We start from the raw sequence: 18,520 nt of genomic DNA, 5'->3' as shown, positions 1-18,520 counted from the left end.
GGGGAAGCGGGGTAGGTAAAATGAGGACCCAGATTGTTGGGGGCAATGTAAATATATATATACATTGCTTACTGGTGTACACCGCTTAGAGAGTGCTTGCACTTAAAGCGGTATATAAGTCACATAAATAAATAAATAAAATAAATAACGGTCGTGTTACTAACTTAAGAACTGCAGTGTTTCACTTAAAAACTGTGGCAAGAAACGTCGTAAAGCGGAGCAAAACAACTGTCTTAACTTAGCAGGGGAAATTTTGGGTTCAATTGTGGTCATAAGTCAAGGTCTACCTGCACTTCTTTCCTTCTCTTTTGGACCATTCGTTCCTTCTGAGGAAAAAATACCTTCTGGCTACTGTACTCTGCTGGCGGCTGCAGAGCTCCAGAACACATGTCTCTTCCCACACTTGTGGCAAGGTTGCAGCTTTATTGGCAACTCTGCCGGGCTGGGGAAAAGGCACAAATGGAGAAGGGGCTTAAGAGAACACAAGTGCCTGCAATTTTGTTCAAGCACCTTGCTGTTCGCACAGTGCTTTTCTGCATTGTGCCAACACAAATTACATTGCTTTTCTTTTTTATAGTGTACTGTTTCTAATACGTTCTGTTATGATTGTGCTTTATTTTCCCTCCTAGGTGTATGTTACGGGTGCTGGATTCCTTTGGGACTGAACCAGAATTTAACCATGTTCACTATGCCCAATCTAAAGGCCACAAAACACCATGGGGGAAGTGGAACCTTAATCCGCAGCAGTTTTATACAATGTTTCGTAAGTTACTCTTGTCAATAAAATAACTCAGTGTCAGGATAATCCTAGCAATTTTAAAAAGTGGGAAAATATGTTTTTAAAGTAAATGGGGTCTCCTATAATAATCAACTCGGTTCTGAAGAGTTGGTTTCTGAAATATTTGCAGAAATAAAAAGCAAGTTTGATTTAGCTCCATGTGTTTCTTAACAGTGTCTTCAACTCATGCATTGTTGCTTGATTCAGATGTTCTTTCTGCTCCTGAAGTTCCACAGTAGTTGGAGACTCTAGAGGAATTACTTATGGCACCAGTACAGCAATTTTTTCAGAGATTTGAACAAGTGCAACTTGTGCAACTTATAGAATAAGGAGCTTGACATTTTGTCCTGGTATTCTTTTCCAGAAGAAGTTGCTTTAAATAATGTTAGATTAGTTTCTTATAACTTTAAAATAAATGTAATACAAGAAAGAAAAAAAATCCTTTATGTATAAGAGAAAAAACAGAGAATGATCAAGAAGGTTACAAGTATTTCCTGTTGAAGATGTAGCTCAGGAGTTAAAACTAATTCATATTTGGATTTGTGTCAGTGCATCTTCCAGACATTTACAGGCTGTAAATTGTCCCCTTTTTTTGCAAGTGTTACAGTGAATGATGCACTAATACACTTTTATTGTTTAATTTGCAGCTCACACTCCAGATAACAGTTTCCTTGGGTTTGTTGTGGAGCAGTATCTGAATTCCAGTGACATCAAACACTTCAATGTCATTAAAAGGCAGGATCAATCACTTGTTTATGGAAAAGTTGATAACTTCTGGAAGGTGAGTTGCCAGACTAAGCAAATTTGTTTTGGTTGAGCATAAAACACAAAGCTGAAGACTTTTAATTTGTTAATACTTTTTAAGAGCTTTCTGTCCAAACTGGCTCTTGTATCTAAAATATTTTTATATTTATTTACTTATGGTCCAAAACCAAGTCACAGAATTTAAAACTATAGTATACTGTTAATATATGCATAAGTAAGTATATGTAACATATACATATATAAAAGGAAGCAAACCCCATACATTTACAGTTGCTTATATCTAAAAAAATTAAATACTAAGTCACATTATGCTTTAAATATAGTTATATCTCTTTTTATATATTTGTTTTCTTCCTTGTTTGAGATGATTGACCATTGGCTCTAATACATATATGTCCATCTGTCAGTGTCCCGTCTGTTTAGCAGTTTCTTCCCAAATGTCATCTAATTTTTCCCTATTACATTTTGGGAAAATATATTAAGATAGTTTAATCAGCTCAGTATTCTGTAGAGCATATTTATTGATTTTACTTTTGTAACTGTTAGAATTAATGAAATACAAAATCATCTTTAATGTTGATGGTACTATTTATTTTATAGCTAGATGTTTTAAAATTGTTCGTTTTTCCTCCCCAAATCAATCTACCATATTTCTGTAACAAAGAGGAAAGCATAAAAAATCGTGGTTTTATTAAAAGTTTGCAAAATAGTCTTTCCTAACCAATTCTCCAGATGCACTGTAGTTCAGTTTCTATAATTTCCTTCCAATTCTGTCAGTATGGAAAGTTTCACATTAGGTATCTGATGTAAAAACAAAACAAAACATTCTTCTGTTAAATCAGTTCTGTTGTTTTCATTTTTCTAAAGAGATGAAAAATAGGAGGGAGATATATACATCATATTTATATTATGACACATCATAAGAATGTTTGCACAAGATTTCATCCAGTTGATACTTGTGGAAAAATGGTATGCATGCGTGTTTCTTGGAAAATAATTTTTCCAGAAGCTGTAGTATTGCTCTGGAAAGAAATAAGCAGATTTGAAAAGTAATGCCGGAAATGGATTTAGGCTTCAGCTATTGCCCTTATGAAGTTTTGAAAAGTAGGTTATTAAGAGCTATAATTAATTTATCTTTCTATTCATCTTGCTGCATTAAATGTTAGGAAACTATTTTAATTCACATTCTGCCATTTATAATGTTTATTTAATCTTCCACCAAGCATTAGACATGTATGTCTTACTCTGTAAGAATTATTCTCTGTAAGAATAATTATAGAGCAATTGAGGACATACAATTACAGTATTGGACAATTCCAGTTCAGTCAGAAGGCTGACAAGAGTGTTAAGGTCTCTCTAGGCAAAAGGTGGATTAAACTTTGGAATGGTATCCTTACTTTTAGAATGGATTATGATTATGATTTAAAGTTCTTGTCCCCTTTTCTCCTCCCAAAAATCCTAACTTACCTTTTAAACTTCTTTCCTTTGGGAAAAAAAACAAAATGATCTGATTGGTTTGTTGGTTTTTTTTTTAGAATTGACTTCCAGGTAAATCATATAAATAACATAGCATGCTTACAAGATAAAACTATACAAGGAAAAGTTTCATCCATTCCTTTGTTAATCCATTCTGATTTTGCAACTTACTGATGCAGAATTTCCAATTATCTCCTTTCCAAATTCTCAGGATTATATTTTTCTGTTAAAATTGCCCTCAGAGAGAGAATTAAAAATCCCTTTTAGCCCCTGGTCAACCAAACAGGTTTTATAAAGAGGCATTTTTAAGTAAAGGTGGAAATAAAAAGCCTGAAATAATGACAATTACATACATGGTGATAAACAAAGATGTTTTTTGTGAATGGAAGTTTATTATAATTCTCAAGAAAATTGACAAAGCAGATATAAGCATTGCTGTTCTGTAGATCTAATCACTGCTGTTCTGTGTGTTTAGTGTTGGACAACTGTTTTTTAAAATATCATGCACCTAAGCAGTAGGGATATTTCACTTTGTTCTATGAATACGCTAGCTCATTCTCTGTTTCTAATCAACATGTATCAAAAGAGTTTCTTGTGTTCCTGGGATTTTTTTTAACTTTCAGTAGTGAAAAACGACCCCAGTTCCTTAATGTTCCCTTAATCCTTGGTTTATTTGATTCTTCACTGAACAAACTTAAGCACATTCAGTTTTTGGGGGGTTCACTAAGTCATAGTGTTGCTTACTTAACCTTGATGGACCTCAAATATGGCACCGTTCAGAAACAAGCAATCTAGTGTGATTTATGTTATCAGTTTGTGAATAAGTGATATATTCTCTGCTCTTTCGTCTTACTCTATTTACCAATCTTAGCTTAATTCACATTTTTTTTTCTATGAATTGCATCAGAATTGAAAAATTGTAATTTATGGGAATAGACTAGAAAATGAGGCAGACTACGGATGGATGATCAAGTTTGGACTGAGAGTGAATTATCAAATGAAGAACGTTATGTTATAATCAGCCCAACTAATTTATTCCTTTGTCTGTGTTCTATTGCTTCATTAGGTCAGTAGGTATTTTTGGATATGTTGTGAGGACATGCTGAGAATGCCATAATTATGATGTTCAGCTTCTGCTGCATTCATACATAATGAACTCTAAAATTGCTTTATGGTTTAGAAATAAAATTATCTGTTTGCAGTTTTCTTCTGTACATTTTCAGAACAGTGTACAGAAATGTATTCTGTAAGTGTGGAATTGTTGTCTTCTGCAGTATCCTCACATGAAACCTGGACACTATGGTATATTGAATCTACAAAGTATTTATCTAGCATCCATTAATCAGAATTTTGCAACTCGGCACAAAGTATGCCTAAGAACTTCCTTATGTAAAAAATAAAATAGCCCAAAAGGAGATTAAAGTGTAGATTTTTATATAAATAGTCAAGGATTTGAGTATTAAGTATATTGATTTTTAAAGAGGATCCCGCAAAAACAAATCTGGAAAATGTAGACAAAATTGTATTGTTGTTCTAGTGAAGACCTGCTTTTGATACTTACTTGTATATAATCTGAACACTTTTATTTTTTAATAAATAACAGGACATAGTTTTAGCTGCTAAGATTGAAAATTATATTATTTTATTTTTGTTCCCAAGTCATAATACCTTTTATTATTAAGGATCATTTTATACTTAACATCTGTTTTATTTTTGAGGCATTTAAACATAAAATATGGGCACTTGCCCATTGTACTCCAGAAGATTCAGGTAATGTCAATGGTGCAGTTATGAAGAATAGGAATTTCTTAATTCTAACAAAATTTTCATTTCTCTGAATGGAAAAAAATTATTATTGTCATAATTCCTTTAAGGATCTTAAGTTTTAGCTAAAGCTTTTATCATCTCAAAGTACAGATATAAGACAAAGTGCATTTTAATATTTTAAAAACGAATGATAACTTTCAGAGAAGTTATGATGAAACTAAAATGGTTTATTTTGTTCCGTTGACAATCCTATCATTAACATTCTTTGAAAGAATAATCAATCTGATCTCTCTTGAGGATATATATACATGGTACATAATGAGACGATTTGAAATCTTAATTTTTATCAATGATCCTTCCATTTGTTCAGTGGTTACTTTTCCCCAGCTGGTCCACCTGGACAGAGAATTTGCTTCATTTTTCTCTATGTTAGAAGAAGAGTTGCCTTCTACATAGAATATAGTGCTTCTTCCTAGACTTCAAGAGTCATCTGAAATGTCTCAACTTTTTTTCCTAGGCTAAGTAGTTAAATAAAGCTTTGTTGTAAATTTGCTGAACAGGAATATCCCCCATCTGGAATTATATTGGGGAATGACATGAAATTAATACCGTATGTTTATTTAACTTGGCAAGTTTTGAAAAAGCAGTTCTTTCTTCTCTGGTCCCTTTTGACTACATATGGTCCTTGACTTACGACCCCAATTGAGCCCAAAATTTCCATTGCTAATCAAGATAGTTACGAAGTGAGTTTTGCAACCTTTCTTGTCACAGTTGTTAAGTTGAATCACTGCAGTTGTTACGTTAGTAACACAGTTGTTAAGTGAATCCGGGGCTGCGCCCCTTGATTTTACTTGTAACAAGGTTGCAAAAGGGGGTTGCATGACTCCAGGAAATTGCAGCTGTCATAAATAGATGCCAGTTACCAAGTGGACGAATTTTGATACTGTTGCCAGTGGAGATGCTGCAGTGGTCGTAAGTCTGAAAAACTGTCATAACTCACTTTTTTCAGTGCCGTTGTAACTTTGAACATTACTAAATGAAGGGTTATAAGTCGAGGACTACCTGTTACAGGTAAATTTAACAAACAATTGCACACAGATGCTGCTCTATGTTAATTCTTCTACCTGATTTGCATTTATTTTTCTTTCTTTCTTTCTAGGATAAAAAGTCTTACTTGGATGTCATTCATACCTATACAGAAGTTCATGGAACTGTCCACGGGACCAGCGCTGTCCATATGCCCAGCTATGTTAAGAACCACGGGATTCTCAGTGGCCGAGATTTACAGTTCTTGCTGAGAGGAACAAAAGTAAGTTAGCTCTTTTTTTCGAAGTTGAAATGGGTATGATCTAACTTATTTTAAATTACCGTATTTTCCGGCATATAAGACGACTTTCTAAAGCATGCAAATTGTCTCCAAAGTCGGGGGTTGTCTTATTCGCCAGAAAATACGGTAGTTTCCATTGTATAAGACGACTTTCTAAGCATGCAGATCGTCTCCGAAGTCAGGAGTTGTCTTATACGCTGAGTCGTATACGCCAGAAAATACGATATTTTTCTCTTCCCTGTTTGGAACTCTGTCCTCCTTGGCTAAATCATATGTTCAGTTCCAAAAAGATTCTTTGTAATATACAGAAGGGTGAACATAGCATCTGTCTGCAACTTTTTAAATGACCAGCAACTTTTCTCAGGATCACATAGCTATTTTCTGTAACTATACTTTGTGATCTTGGGAGGGGGCGGGCGAGGGTGGTGGTAAATGTGGTTGCTTTAAAGTCCTGCAGATAGATGTTAATTTGTGGGCCTTTATATCCTGAAGCGTCTTTGGGGAATCAGATCCAAAACCCTATTCCATAATAACCCCATTGTATTTCATTTTTTCATTCTGTCAGGTAATGTAGTAGTACAGAGGTCCCCAATCTTTTGGGCACCAGGGACCAGTTCCGTGGAGAGACGTTTTTTCGCGGATCAGAGGGTACATGGTTTTGCCTGCATCTTGCGGGTGGGGCTTTGCTTGTTTGAGCAGACTGGTTGCTGATATGCCGCGGACTGGTACTGGTCCATGGACCGGGGGTTGGGGATCCCTGTACTAGTATACTAAATATATACTCAAGGCTGCAATTCAATTCAACTGTCTTTTCAGTCAGGTGCCTTCACAATTAACTCTGTGCTTAGGAAAGTTGTAAGTTTCTTTCTGAAATCTTGGTATTTTTAAATGAATACAACTCTTTTTTTAAAAAAGTATGCTAAGAACATTGAAATGCCTTGTTTTGACTTTAAAGAATCCAAACAGCCTCTAGGCACTTGGACCAGACTTTATTGGCATCATTGGTTATCAATTCCAGAGGCATCGATTCCAGAGTTGGAATTGAAGCTGAGTATTATCAGCTAACAGATGATACCCGTTGCCATGTTGACAAATGAGCTGTCACCTAGCTCTTATAGTTGTTGCCTAGAAGAAAGGAGGGCCTTGAGACACCCCGCAACTGAGGAGCCTAAGGGGCCATTCTTTCTCTAACATCAATGACTGGAACTACCCAGTGGTGGGATTCAGCCAGTAGCTATTTTTTTGTTGCCCAGGTCCAGAATGGACTTCTGGAAGCAGCATCCACACAGAGAACCAGTTGTTCACATATTTGAATCCTACCACTGGAACTACCCAATTAAAAGGAGGAGAATTCCTTCAGAACAGTATCCCCTCACTCTCAACTTTCAGGGGCAGAAAGATACCGTACAGGTAGTCCTCGACTTACAACGGTTCATTTAGTAGCTGTGCAAAGTTACAACGGCACTTTAAAAAGTGACTTATGACTGTTTTTCACATTTACGACCGTTGCAGCATCCCCATGGTCATGTGATCAAAATTCAAACACTTGGCAACTGGCTCATATTTATGACGGTTGCGGTGCCCTTGGCTCATTGGGTGATCCCCTTTTGCGACCGTCTGACAGACAAAGTCAATGGGGAATCCAGATTCACTTAACAACCAGGTTTAGTAACAGCTGCCGTGATTCGGTTAACAACTGTGGCAAGAAAGGTCATAAAAACGGGGCAAAATTCACTTACCCAATGTTTCACTTAGCAACAGAAATTTTGGGCTCAGTTGTGGCCTATCTGTAGTTGACGTTATTGAGGCTTGATGAAAGGACAACTAATATAGAAGGACCATACACTCCCTATCCTGGTCTCAACAGAGACCATTCACCAATTGCAGTTGGTGCTATATTAACACCACACTGGGCCAGAAGCCTGAGTGAAATAGGTTCAGTAATATTTTTATTCCAGGTCCTTCTGCAGCCGTTGTCCCACCACTTACTCATCAACCTGTGTAGATGAAGGCCAGTCAGAAGTTATCCAGGAGCAATCGCTTCTTGAAAAGAAAGCACACCACTGCCTTCTTCGGGGAGGCCAATAGCACCCCTTCATTCAGATATGCATTTATCACCACCCTGACCCAACCTTTGGGTCCCTCCAAAGTAGCAGAGCCAAAGCTACAGAGAACCCTGTTCACTTCCTCAAAACTCCCAGAGTAAACTTACCGCAGATAAATCCGCAAGACAGTCGCCTCCTTGGGATTTGCCCAGACGACATTCAGCTGGGAGTGGATCAGAGTGATTTTGTCATCTGGATGCCTCCAAAACTCCTCCAAGAAATTATATTCCCACCCATCCCTATCCTTCCCTAGTAAGGCCTGGGTCATTTTAAAAAAATAGATGCATTAAGAATAAAAAAATATACTGATATTCTGCCTCTCTGATTAGCAGAGTGTAAGACACGGGTGTCAAACTTGCTGTGTCACGTGATGTGTCATGATGTATTGTGACTTTTTTTGCATTGCCGGAGCTGGGGTGGGCGCGGCCTCCGTATGATGATGCAACTGGCCCACGGGTCAGCAGTTTGACACCCCTGGTGTAAGAGAACCAAGTGCTTGAAGACAAAGCAAACACTGGCAGTAAACATTTAGAGTTTCCCTTAAGGAAAATAAGATGAATTCACAGATGGAGGAGAAACCTCCGGAGTAGCCTCCAAATTAGAAAAAAACATGTTGTTTACTCCGAGTCCAATTTATCCAGCTCCTGCAGTTTTGATTTTCATGCCATTGAGGATCACTTCTATGACAATTTCTGCCTATTCATTTCCTGAGGTTCCTGAAATGTCGTACAAAGTAACCATGGTTTTCCTCTGAATATCCTAGCAGTTTTCCAAGATGACGAAAGAAAAGGGAAAAAAAACAGATCTTGTTTTTTAGAACAATTTTGCATGACTTTCAGTATGGCCAGGAACATTGGGAAACCACGAATCACAATTTTTTTTTTTCCTGTTTGCATTCATTTTCCTTGAAATCCTATACTTTAAAACTTGGAAGTGGCAAGCAGATAGAGTTTCCTAAAAATCCCAAAAAAGGAATTTAGGTCTTTGGACTAATTTGGACCCTGGGTAGTTTGTAATTTAACCCAAACACAATCTGGATGAAGTTCTAGTTTATCCCTTCACAGTATGAACATTACTAATAATATTTTGAAGATTTTGTATTACGTAAGTTGGCCTGGTTCTTATTCATTCTAAAAAGTCACGCCTGCCGCGTGACTAACAGGGTTTGCTTTTTTTCATGATGCTGTATAAACAAAACCTTTTCATTTAAAATGAAGTTGCACATCAATGTGATACCTCAGGTTGACATAGTGAATAATGTAGCAACTTCTAAAATAGGCTTTTTAGTTTGTAATAGTTACTTCAAGTGACTGAAGAGCAGTTAGGGTTGTATTTATTGTTAAATGGTGACAGAAGCTCTTGATCTGTCAAATGGCAAAGCTCCTGGGTTCAGTGGAAAGGAGATTTTCCTTAACGTATTGACAGTACAGAAGAGAAAAGAATGTCTCTGTACTGAAGTAACAAACAAAGAACGTTTATTTAACCAATGGTATTAATTTCCGTACCTAATTCAAACCAAATCAGCACTGAATTGTTGGTGACATTTTCATGCCCTTCAGCCATATTTCCATTGCAGTTAATATAATTTTTTTTTTAATTTTAATCAGACATTTCAGTCAAAAATTCAGAAATGGATAATTGTGTGCATCACGGTGTTACTTAAACCAAGGGCGCTAGAGACAGAGATAGAACAAACTATTCTGATCTACCTACCACTCTGCACTTTGTTTGGGAAGTATTCTTTCAAAGTCTAAACGTCATTCTTGGTCTCTTAATAAAAAAAATATCTATCATAAGCCTTATGGCGTCTCACAATTAGATGATAACTATCTCCTGCGGTTTAAACTGTTTCTTCACTCCAAACTTTTGTAGTATATTAGTCTTCAGAAAACAGTTTAAAAATGTATTAGAATGCCAGTAATAATTCTTGTATTTCCTGTTTATAAATAATTTGTGTTTTCCGTTCAATTCTTTCGTAATGCATTAATTTCTAAGAATAGCTTTTTAATACAACTTTCCATGAAATTGTGGTGCTGTGGATAAATTCACATTCTTGTGAACATTGCTGCCACCTACTGTTTGTAGTTGGAACATTTTTGACTCCTTGAATGATATGAACATTTAACCATCCAACAGCATTGGAGGTGACAGTTGACAAAAAATGGCTTAAAGAATTAAATTAAATTGTAAAATCTGCATTCATACGAGTTTGGGATACTTTTCCAAATACATTTTAAATCAAACTGCTCTATTACAATCTATTGCTCTTAATTAATTTCATATATGTATTCACAAACAACTTGTGAATATTTTCCATCTGTTTCCATTTTTATACTGTTTAATTTTTTATTTTTTTACAAAGCTGTTACTAAATTCGCAGAAAATACAAATTCTTAAAGATCGCTCTGATAAATTATGTGCCAAATACAGATTAAGTTAGCTTGTACTAAAATACACATCACTCTAATTTCTAATCTGGGCTAGATAGGATTTAGAGCTCATTGTTAATGAAGGGCCCAGTCTGGGCCCAGAGTTTAATAGCAGTCCTACTTTGATGTTATTTATAGACATATTTTAAGGCTATTTTTGTATTGAGCAACTGAAGCTGCTTGGCTGAATATTTTTATGAAGAGGTTTTAACACTAGTAGGACTGGTTTGTTACTTCTACTTGAGTTATTTTTGAAATGATTATTGAGAAAATTAATACAACCAAACAAAGCAGAATTCTTTTTCTTGCCAAAAAGACAGCACTGTCCATTCTTGGAAGGTTGTTTTTCTGAAAAGATTTAGGATCTTCCCCTTTTGCCATCAAGTTACTTTCTGCTTGACAACACTCTCAAACCCAGCCAAGCTTAACCTAAATCCTGACTACCTTAAAAGCCTCTTTCTGACAGCAAAAGCAAGAAATTGCAAAAGATGATGAAAGATTTGGGAGAGAAATTATTCTAGTTATGTTTCAGGTTCTCAGTACTGTTCAAAAATACAGACTTGGATTCAAGCGAGTTTCCTCAAGATGATGCAAATGTAGAAAGACCTAAATCAAGAGTTTCTATTTTGCAGCTTTTTGTGGGCCTTGGCTTCCCATATGAGGGTCCTGCACCTTTGGAGGCTATTGCAAATGGATGTGCATTTTTGAACCCGAAGTTTAATCCACCAAAAAGCAGCAAAAACACAGACTTCTTCAAAGGCAAGCCAACTCTTAGAGAGGTATGTTTTTATTTGTAACTAGCTGTACCCAGCCACGCGTTGCTGTGGCTCAGTCTGGTTAAATGGAAAAGAAAGAAAAGAGAAAGTGCACATTTATAATATGTTTAATTTCACAATGCTTGTGGGTATACAATATTTTTTGTTGTCCCATTGTCTGTGAAGATATAGAGATTGTCTGAAATCGTAGCGTGTGTTGCTTTTACGTCCAACAGATGGCACTGTTTTTCAAAAAAAGCATGTTTTTACCTGTCACAGGTGTGACATCTATATAATATAGGTATATAAAAACACGCACGTATTCGAATGCAACGTTGTGTCAAAATTTGAAAGCAATCGGTGACGAACTTTCGGAGATTTAAGATTTTGAACAAATGAACATTTACATTTTTATTTATACAGAAGATAAGATTACTGTTGATTAGATACGTGAACAGTGTCTTTGAAACACATCTTCAAACACAACCCTGTACTGAAATACAATAGTTTATTGTTATCAAGCCATGCTGTTGACAGAGTTCAAATCAGAAAACAAATCCCAGATAGAGAGGGAGGGAGGGAAAGAGAGAGAGAGGGAGATTTTGAGAGATTTTACTTTGCAAATGCTCTTGTTTTTAATCAGGCTGTTCCAGCAACAATTACTATAATTGGTTTCCATCCCACTGAATCTTCTTCAGTAGACATGATGGAATTGCTATTCAACAATTTCTTGAAAGCTAGTTTTGATCACTCATGCTTTAAAGAACCACTTAAGGCTTAATGCCCTGCCTCAACTCCATTATTAACTTGCCCAGATATTAAGGCCTATGGAAGCAGCCACACTGAGGTTATCTCTGTTCAAGACCTATTTATTAGATAAAGATAGTTGTCTTGTTTCATCATAAATTACTGAACAGATTTTCTTCAAAGCTAAGGTTGGCCCCCAGTTTTTGGCTTCTTGGTGACAAAGCTAAGGATGGCACAAAGTGTTCAGGCAGACCATGTCTGAATGAACACTGTCTCACAAGCCATGCAATAGAAGGCCAATCCATATCCTCCCTACCTTAGAAGATTTATCCAGCTTTGGTTTCGGCTAAAAACTGGAAAAAATCAAGATGTTCTGGATATTATGTGGCTGGGCCACATTCTGCCCAAAAAGGTTCCTTGAACTTCCAATCCAACTGCAGGGACTTGTCCAGGCAGTCATCAGGAGTTAAGACTGACTCAAAGAAACCATGTTTTTAAAAAATGCATTCCTTATAATTATTTGCTCCTCATCATCTTCTAGGGTTTCCTAAAAGTATGGCAAGTAATTTTTTTGAAAGTCAAGATTTCAGAAAAAATAATTAAAGCCTTCTTAATATGCAATTTTGAAGGTTACTAAGCGAACCTAAGCTCTAAAAATATGGCATTTCTCTCCCTTTTCTTTCAGTTGACATCTCAACATCCCTATGCTGAAGTCTACATTGGGAAGCCTCATGTTTGGACAGTAAATATCAATGATCTTTCTGAAGTGGAACAGGCCCTGAAAGCAATTTCGAGCCAAAAGGTTAATAAAGATAATTACTTTCTTAATCAGTGTTTTACAATGAAATAAAACATGGTAGGCTGGCTATATTGTAAGGAATTATTATGAAAAAAATATTTACAAAACAAAGATAAACATTCTAGAAAAGCTTTTCTGTAATATTATAAAACCAAAAAAGGTTGGAAGATGAAGTAGCATTAAACTTACGTTATGAATAAAAATACCTTAAATATATTTAGTAGCAAGTAACATAGAATTTAAATGTAATAATTTTAAAATAATATGAATTACAGATAATCTTTGCTTATTGACCATTAATTCAGCGACCATTTAATTAAAATGGCCAAAAAAAAAAACTTTACAGACCATTTATCATCACATATGACTTTTGCAGCATCCTTCAGTCATGTGACTGCCATTGTATTCGGTATGCATTATCTTGTGCCTGATGTGTGTGGTATTTTTTACCTCACTCCTTTCAGAACAGGGACATTGGAGAAAAGGGGATTGCAAGAGAATAATCTGATCTTCTACATAGCCCATGGCTGAGAGCTGTGGGCACACTATACAAACAGCTTACAGTACTCTCCTGAAGACTCTTCCTCTTTATACTCTCTGCTCTGCAAAAGGGAAGGGGGGAAAAGCAAGAGGTTTCTGGAGGCCATCTCTTCTTTGCCTGGCCCCTCCAACGCCCCACAGAGTGGGGAGATTGGAGAGATTTCAAGAGAGTAAATTGTTCTTCTATACATTGAAAGCAGTGTAATCATGCCCACATCAAACTTTCAGTGTGTACAAGACAGTAAGTATTCCAAAAGGTGGGGGATCCCAAGTATTTCCAAAGGAGGCAAACAATGCCAAAGATGTGAAACTGAGTGGTCTTGTCTGTTTCCATTCAAAAAGCCCAGTTGCAGTCACTTTGCTTAGCAGTGAAATTGCCAGTCCCCATTAAGATTGTTAAGTGAGGATGACCTATCTGTTAAACTCTGTAGAATTAAAACAAATATCAAGTATTTTTCCATTATCTGGAGAAGAAGTTGCATTGGAGCAATATGTGGGATGGCTTTTTTAGTACATTGATCATTTTAGGGCAGGGAGGAGAAATACTCCTCTAATATCACATTTTTATATAACTTCATATAGCTCTGCACAGACACCTGTGTTTTCTCAAGAATAAAACAGGGTCTTGTGTTAATTTTTGCTCCAAAAGACGCATTGGGCTTATTTTCTGGTAAGGTTTTATTTTGGGGAACATGCAGTACTAAATGCATCCATCTGGCTGATGATCTTAACTGGATCTTATTGGGAGGGGCTTATATTACAAGCATCCTGAAAAAATCATGCTAGGGCTTATTTTCTGGTTGAGTCTTATTTTCAGGGAAACACAGTACTTCTAACCAGGGGTATTTATTTAAGGGAAATAGTACCACATTATGCACTGAAACAAGTTGCTACAGTATTGAGGATTAGATACTTAGAATTAAGAGTATTAGAGAAACCTTAAAATTGTAAAAAAATAAAAATATTGGATTGCAAATAACTGTTGCTGTAATACAGGTAGTCCTCCACTTATAATTATTCATAAAGTGACCAGTTGAAATTACACCAACCAAAGTGACTTATGACTGCTTTTCACGCTTACAACCATTGCAGCATCCCCATGATCATATGATCAAAATTAGGGCCCTTGGCAACTGGCATGTATTTATCACAGTTGCATTTTCCCAGGGCCATGTGATCACTATTCGTAACCTTCCCAGCTGGCTTCTAACAAGCAAAGTCAGTGGGAGAAGCCAGTTTAGCGTAATGACTGCATGATTCCCTTAAGAACTGCAGTGAATGCTTAACAACTGTGGCAAAAAGGTCATAAAATGGGGCACAGCTCACTTAAATTTTGGGCTCAATTGTGGTTGTAAATTGAGGATTATCTGTATTTGCTGGGCATTCTTGCTTTGTTGGGAACCAGAATATTTCCAGTGGGAAAAAAGTGAATTATACATAGGAATGATAGGCTTCTCAAACCGTGCTTTTTATGTGTGTTGGAATTACAGCTGACATAATTCCCGGCTACATGACTGACAGTACTAGAAAGTGTAATCCCAAGAAATCTGGGACGTACGGGTGTAATCCAATATTTCTTAAGTGAATATTTCTTAAGCTTTCACAGTGGGAATGCCTTTTGTTGTCTTTCCCCTCTTCCCAAAAGATCCCAGTACTCCTAAGTAAGGCTGTATGTGAGTAAAGAGGAATTTCCCCCCGTTGGCAAATGCCATGCCATCAACTCTTGGTGACCACTCAAAACTTGCTAATGAATTTAACTGAGCATATGTTCAACTATTTAGCAGAGGGATGAACAGTGCATCCTCGTCCTGCATTGCACAATTGAAATGTATCTATATTACTTATATATAACAGATCGAACCTTACTTGCCTTTTGAATTCACGTGTGAAGGAATGCTCCAGAGGATGAATGTATTCATTGAGAAACAGGTATGGTTTCTAAATCAATTCTATTTCCTTTGTTCATAAGCATGGAACAATTTCACTTTTAGAAGGAAATCATACTTCATAATTTCTTTTTAATTGACTTATTATTCAGCACCAAATACCCATCTGTCTGCTATGAGCAGTTGATATACTGATCCTTTCTCTTCCTTAATTCTGACATACCTGAAGATTTAAGAGAGGGATTCACGGAAATTTATTCCATTTCTGCACCTCCTCTAATCAGATCTCTGTGCGGGGTCATACCAATAGAATAATACGCTTTCAAAGCTGTTTTCCCATTTAAAAAATGCATATTGATTTTTGACATATTGAATTCTCTGATTCAGTTTCCCCTATTATTGGTGAATAATTACAAATATTGAAACCAATTACACACATTATATCCTACTTTAGATCCAACCTTGACTGTCTAGTTAAGCTGTGTTTCATTTGCTAATATTCCTTATGTTAATGACGTACAGATTTATAGTTAAATATTTGTGTGTACTGTAGACAAAATACTAATAATTTATGTGCCAAACGTTAAGTAGGGTCATTATATATACTAGATTTCTTTCCTTTTTCTTTAGAATCAAACCATATGCTTTCTCAGATAATACCAAGAGTCAAAACAAAGTGAGCACTGTAAAGCAATACTTTGCTCAATATAGTTCCATGTAGGACAATTGGTATCACACCAGTTCTTATTAGTTATACTGCACACAATTTCTGCACATGCTATTATCATTCAAGGCAAAATTAGAAGGTAGATCTGCTAGTGATTCAGCTTTATCTCGATCTCTGCATTTTCCATATGTGAAAAGTATTTGTTTTTGTAAGCAGTCATTCTGCAGAATTCAGTAATGCCTTGTTTCGCAACAGGAAACCAACTCGCAACAGTTTAGCATCTTGGAGGGGAAGCATAGAGAAATGAAAGGCTGGTGCTACAGAAATAGCAATAGCACTTAGACTTATATAGCGCTTCACAATGTTTACAGCCCTTTCTAAGTGGTTTACAGAGTCAGCATATGACCCCCAACAATCTGGGTCCTCATTTTACTGACCTTGGAAGGATGGAAGGCTAAGTCAACCTTGAGCCTTTATAACAGTGGTTCTCAACCTGTGGGTCGGGACCCCATTTGGGGTCGAACGACCATTTCACGGGGATCGCCAAACAACGCAGTCCGCCATTTTTTCCCCCTTTTCCTTAGCTGTGCTACTCCCTTTTATTCTATTGGCTTTTGAAAGCCAATAGAATAGACTCTCTTGAATAGAGTCTAATTCTATTGGCTTTCAAAAGCCAATAGGAATTGTCCAGGCTGTCTCTGCCCTGCTGAGCCCGCCAAAAGTCCCATTCTGCAAACGGTGCTGCACCAGTTGAGTAGTCCTTGACTTACGACCGGTTGGGGGTCGCGGCATTAAAAAGGTTGAGAATCACTGCTTTATAAGATGGGCTTTGAATTTTGCCAGTTTTCTTCACATTCTGTCTGATTACGTGCTATATCAAAAGAACAGAGGTAAAAATTATTTTTGCTGGCTGTGGGATTCCCTGCTGCTAAGTCTTTCCAGCTTTTTATATATATAATCCTCCCTTAGGAAATCAAGGAAATACTCATGTGTTGTTTCAGGATTTCTGTCATGGCCAAGTGATGTGGCCTCCGTTAAGTGCTCTTCAAGTCAAAATTGCTGAAACCGGAAAATCGTGTAAACAGGTTTGTCAAGAAAACCAGCTCATATGTGAGCCATCTTTTTTCCAGCACCTGAATAAGGACAAAGATCTCTTGAAGTAAGTGTGCAATGCAAGGAAATGGTGACATGTTTTTTTAATCTGAAATGTTTATTGAAGAACTACTGACATGCAACTTCTGCTCTGTAGAGATATTACAAAAGTGGTTATGCATATCACACAAGGAATGGCCACAAGATTCCCGTTAAGCTCTTGCACTCATGACATAGGTTCAAATTCACATGCTATTAGTATCCTGGATCGTGCAGAAGCTACCCTGCTTCAACTGTAGACATGAATATGTCCCTATTATAGCCCTTTGCATCGTACACACCACAGCTGTAACAATCTGGAGTCCCCCGCCCCAACGGTGTCAGTTCTCTGGAGACAGGGTTATAGGTTAATAAGCAGGCCTGTGTACAGATAGTCCTAAACTTACCACCACAATTGTTGTGGCAATTGTTAAGTGAGTTGTGCCTCATTTTACAACCTTTTTTGCCACAGTCAATTAGTGATCACTGAAGTTGTTAAGTGAATCATGCAGTCATTGAGTGAAGCTGATTTTTCTCATTGATTTTGCTTTTTGGAAGCTGGCCGGGAAGGTTACAGCCAGTGGTGGGATTCAAATATGTGAACAACTGGTTCTCAGTGTGGATGCTGCTTCTGGAAGTCCATTCTAGGCCTGGACAACAAAAAATTAGCTACCGGTTCTGCGGAAGTGGTCCGAACCGGCTGAATCCCACCACTGGTTACAGCTGGTGATCACATGACCCCAGGATAGCGCAACTGTCACAAATACATGCTTGTTGCCAAGAGTCTGAAGTTTGATCATGTGACAATGGGGATGCTGCAATAGTTGTAAGTGTGCTTAGATGATTCCATTGTTGAGGTTGCCATTTTTTATCCCCTTTGCCTAGGCCAGGGGTCTGCAACCTTGACAACTTTTAAGACTTGTGGACTTCAGAGGTCAAGATTGCAGACCCCTGGCCTAGGACTTGCTGATTCATTTTTACAATATTTATTTTTGTGGATTTTTATATTTTTATATCCATTGTTTTTTATGTTTGTTGTTTGATTTGATGGTTGCCCAGAGTTTCTTCTTATGAGTTGGGCAACTAAATACATTTGATTAGTAAACAAACTATCCTAAATAGAGAATTTTCCCAATAGGCTTATGTTTGTCAACCTGCAGCAAGACATTCATTTTCAGTTTTGGAATTATCAACCGTTTGTTCACTGTAATTTACTGATACATTTATATAGTAATTCATAAGGAATGTTTCTATGTGCATAGATTACCTTTCACCACTTGGAGTTTTTGATCTGGGAAGTAGATCAGTGTAACTGCAGTTGGGGAAAAAGCAAAACAGCTGCCCTCCT

The 18,520-nt window shown here is 36.8% G+C and overlaps 1 protein-coding gene across 7 annotated transcripts in view; it reads left to right on the top strand.

Moving 5' to 3' along the window:
• The window catches only part of MGAT5 (alpha-1,6-mannosylglycoprotein 6-beta-N-acetylglucosaminyltransferase), a 136,554-nt gene that overhangs the window by 114,022 nt on the left and 4,012 nt on the right, over window positions 1-18,520 (top strand). For all 7 annotated transcript variants that reach the window (XM_039328217.1, XM_039328220.1, XM_039328222.1 and 4 more), the window contains 7 exons: window positions 630-763; window positions 1,426-1,559; window positions 5,946-6,095; window positions 11,280-11,426; window positions 12,835-12,951; window positions 15,343-15,417; window positions 17,043-17,200. In XM_039328217.1, coding sequence (XP_039184151.1) covers window positions 630-763; window positions 1,426-1,559; window positions 5,946-6,095; window positions 11,280-11,426; window positions 12,835-12,951; window positions 15,343-15,417; window positions 17,043-17,200 — 915 coding nt within the window. The remainder of the gene's footprint in view (window positions 1-629; window positions 764-1,425; window positions 1,560-5,945; window positions 6,096-11,279; window positions 11,427-12,834; window positions 12,952-15,342; window positions 15,418-17,042; window positions 17,201-18,520) is intronic.

The sequence above is a fragment of the Crotalus tigris genome, unplaced genomic scaffold (assembly GCF_016545835.1).
Source record: "Crotalus tigris isolate CLP2741 ecotype Arizona unplaced genomic scaffold, ASM1654583v1 scf7180000024374.3283719, whole genome shotgun sequence".
In the NCBI taxonomy this organism is placed as follows: domain Eukaryota; kingdom Metazoa; phylum Chordata; class Lepidosauria; order Squamata; family Viperidae; genus Crotalus; species Crotalus tigris.
Note: the sequence above shows the minus strand (reverse complement) of the source record. Positions and strands in the feature narration are given on the sequence as shown.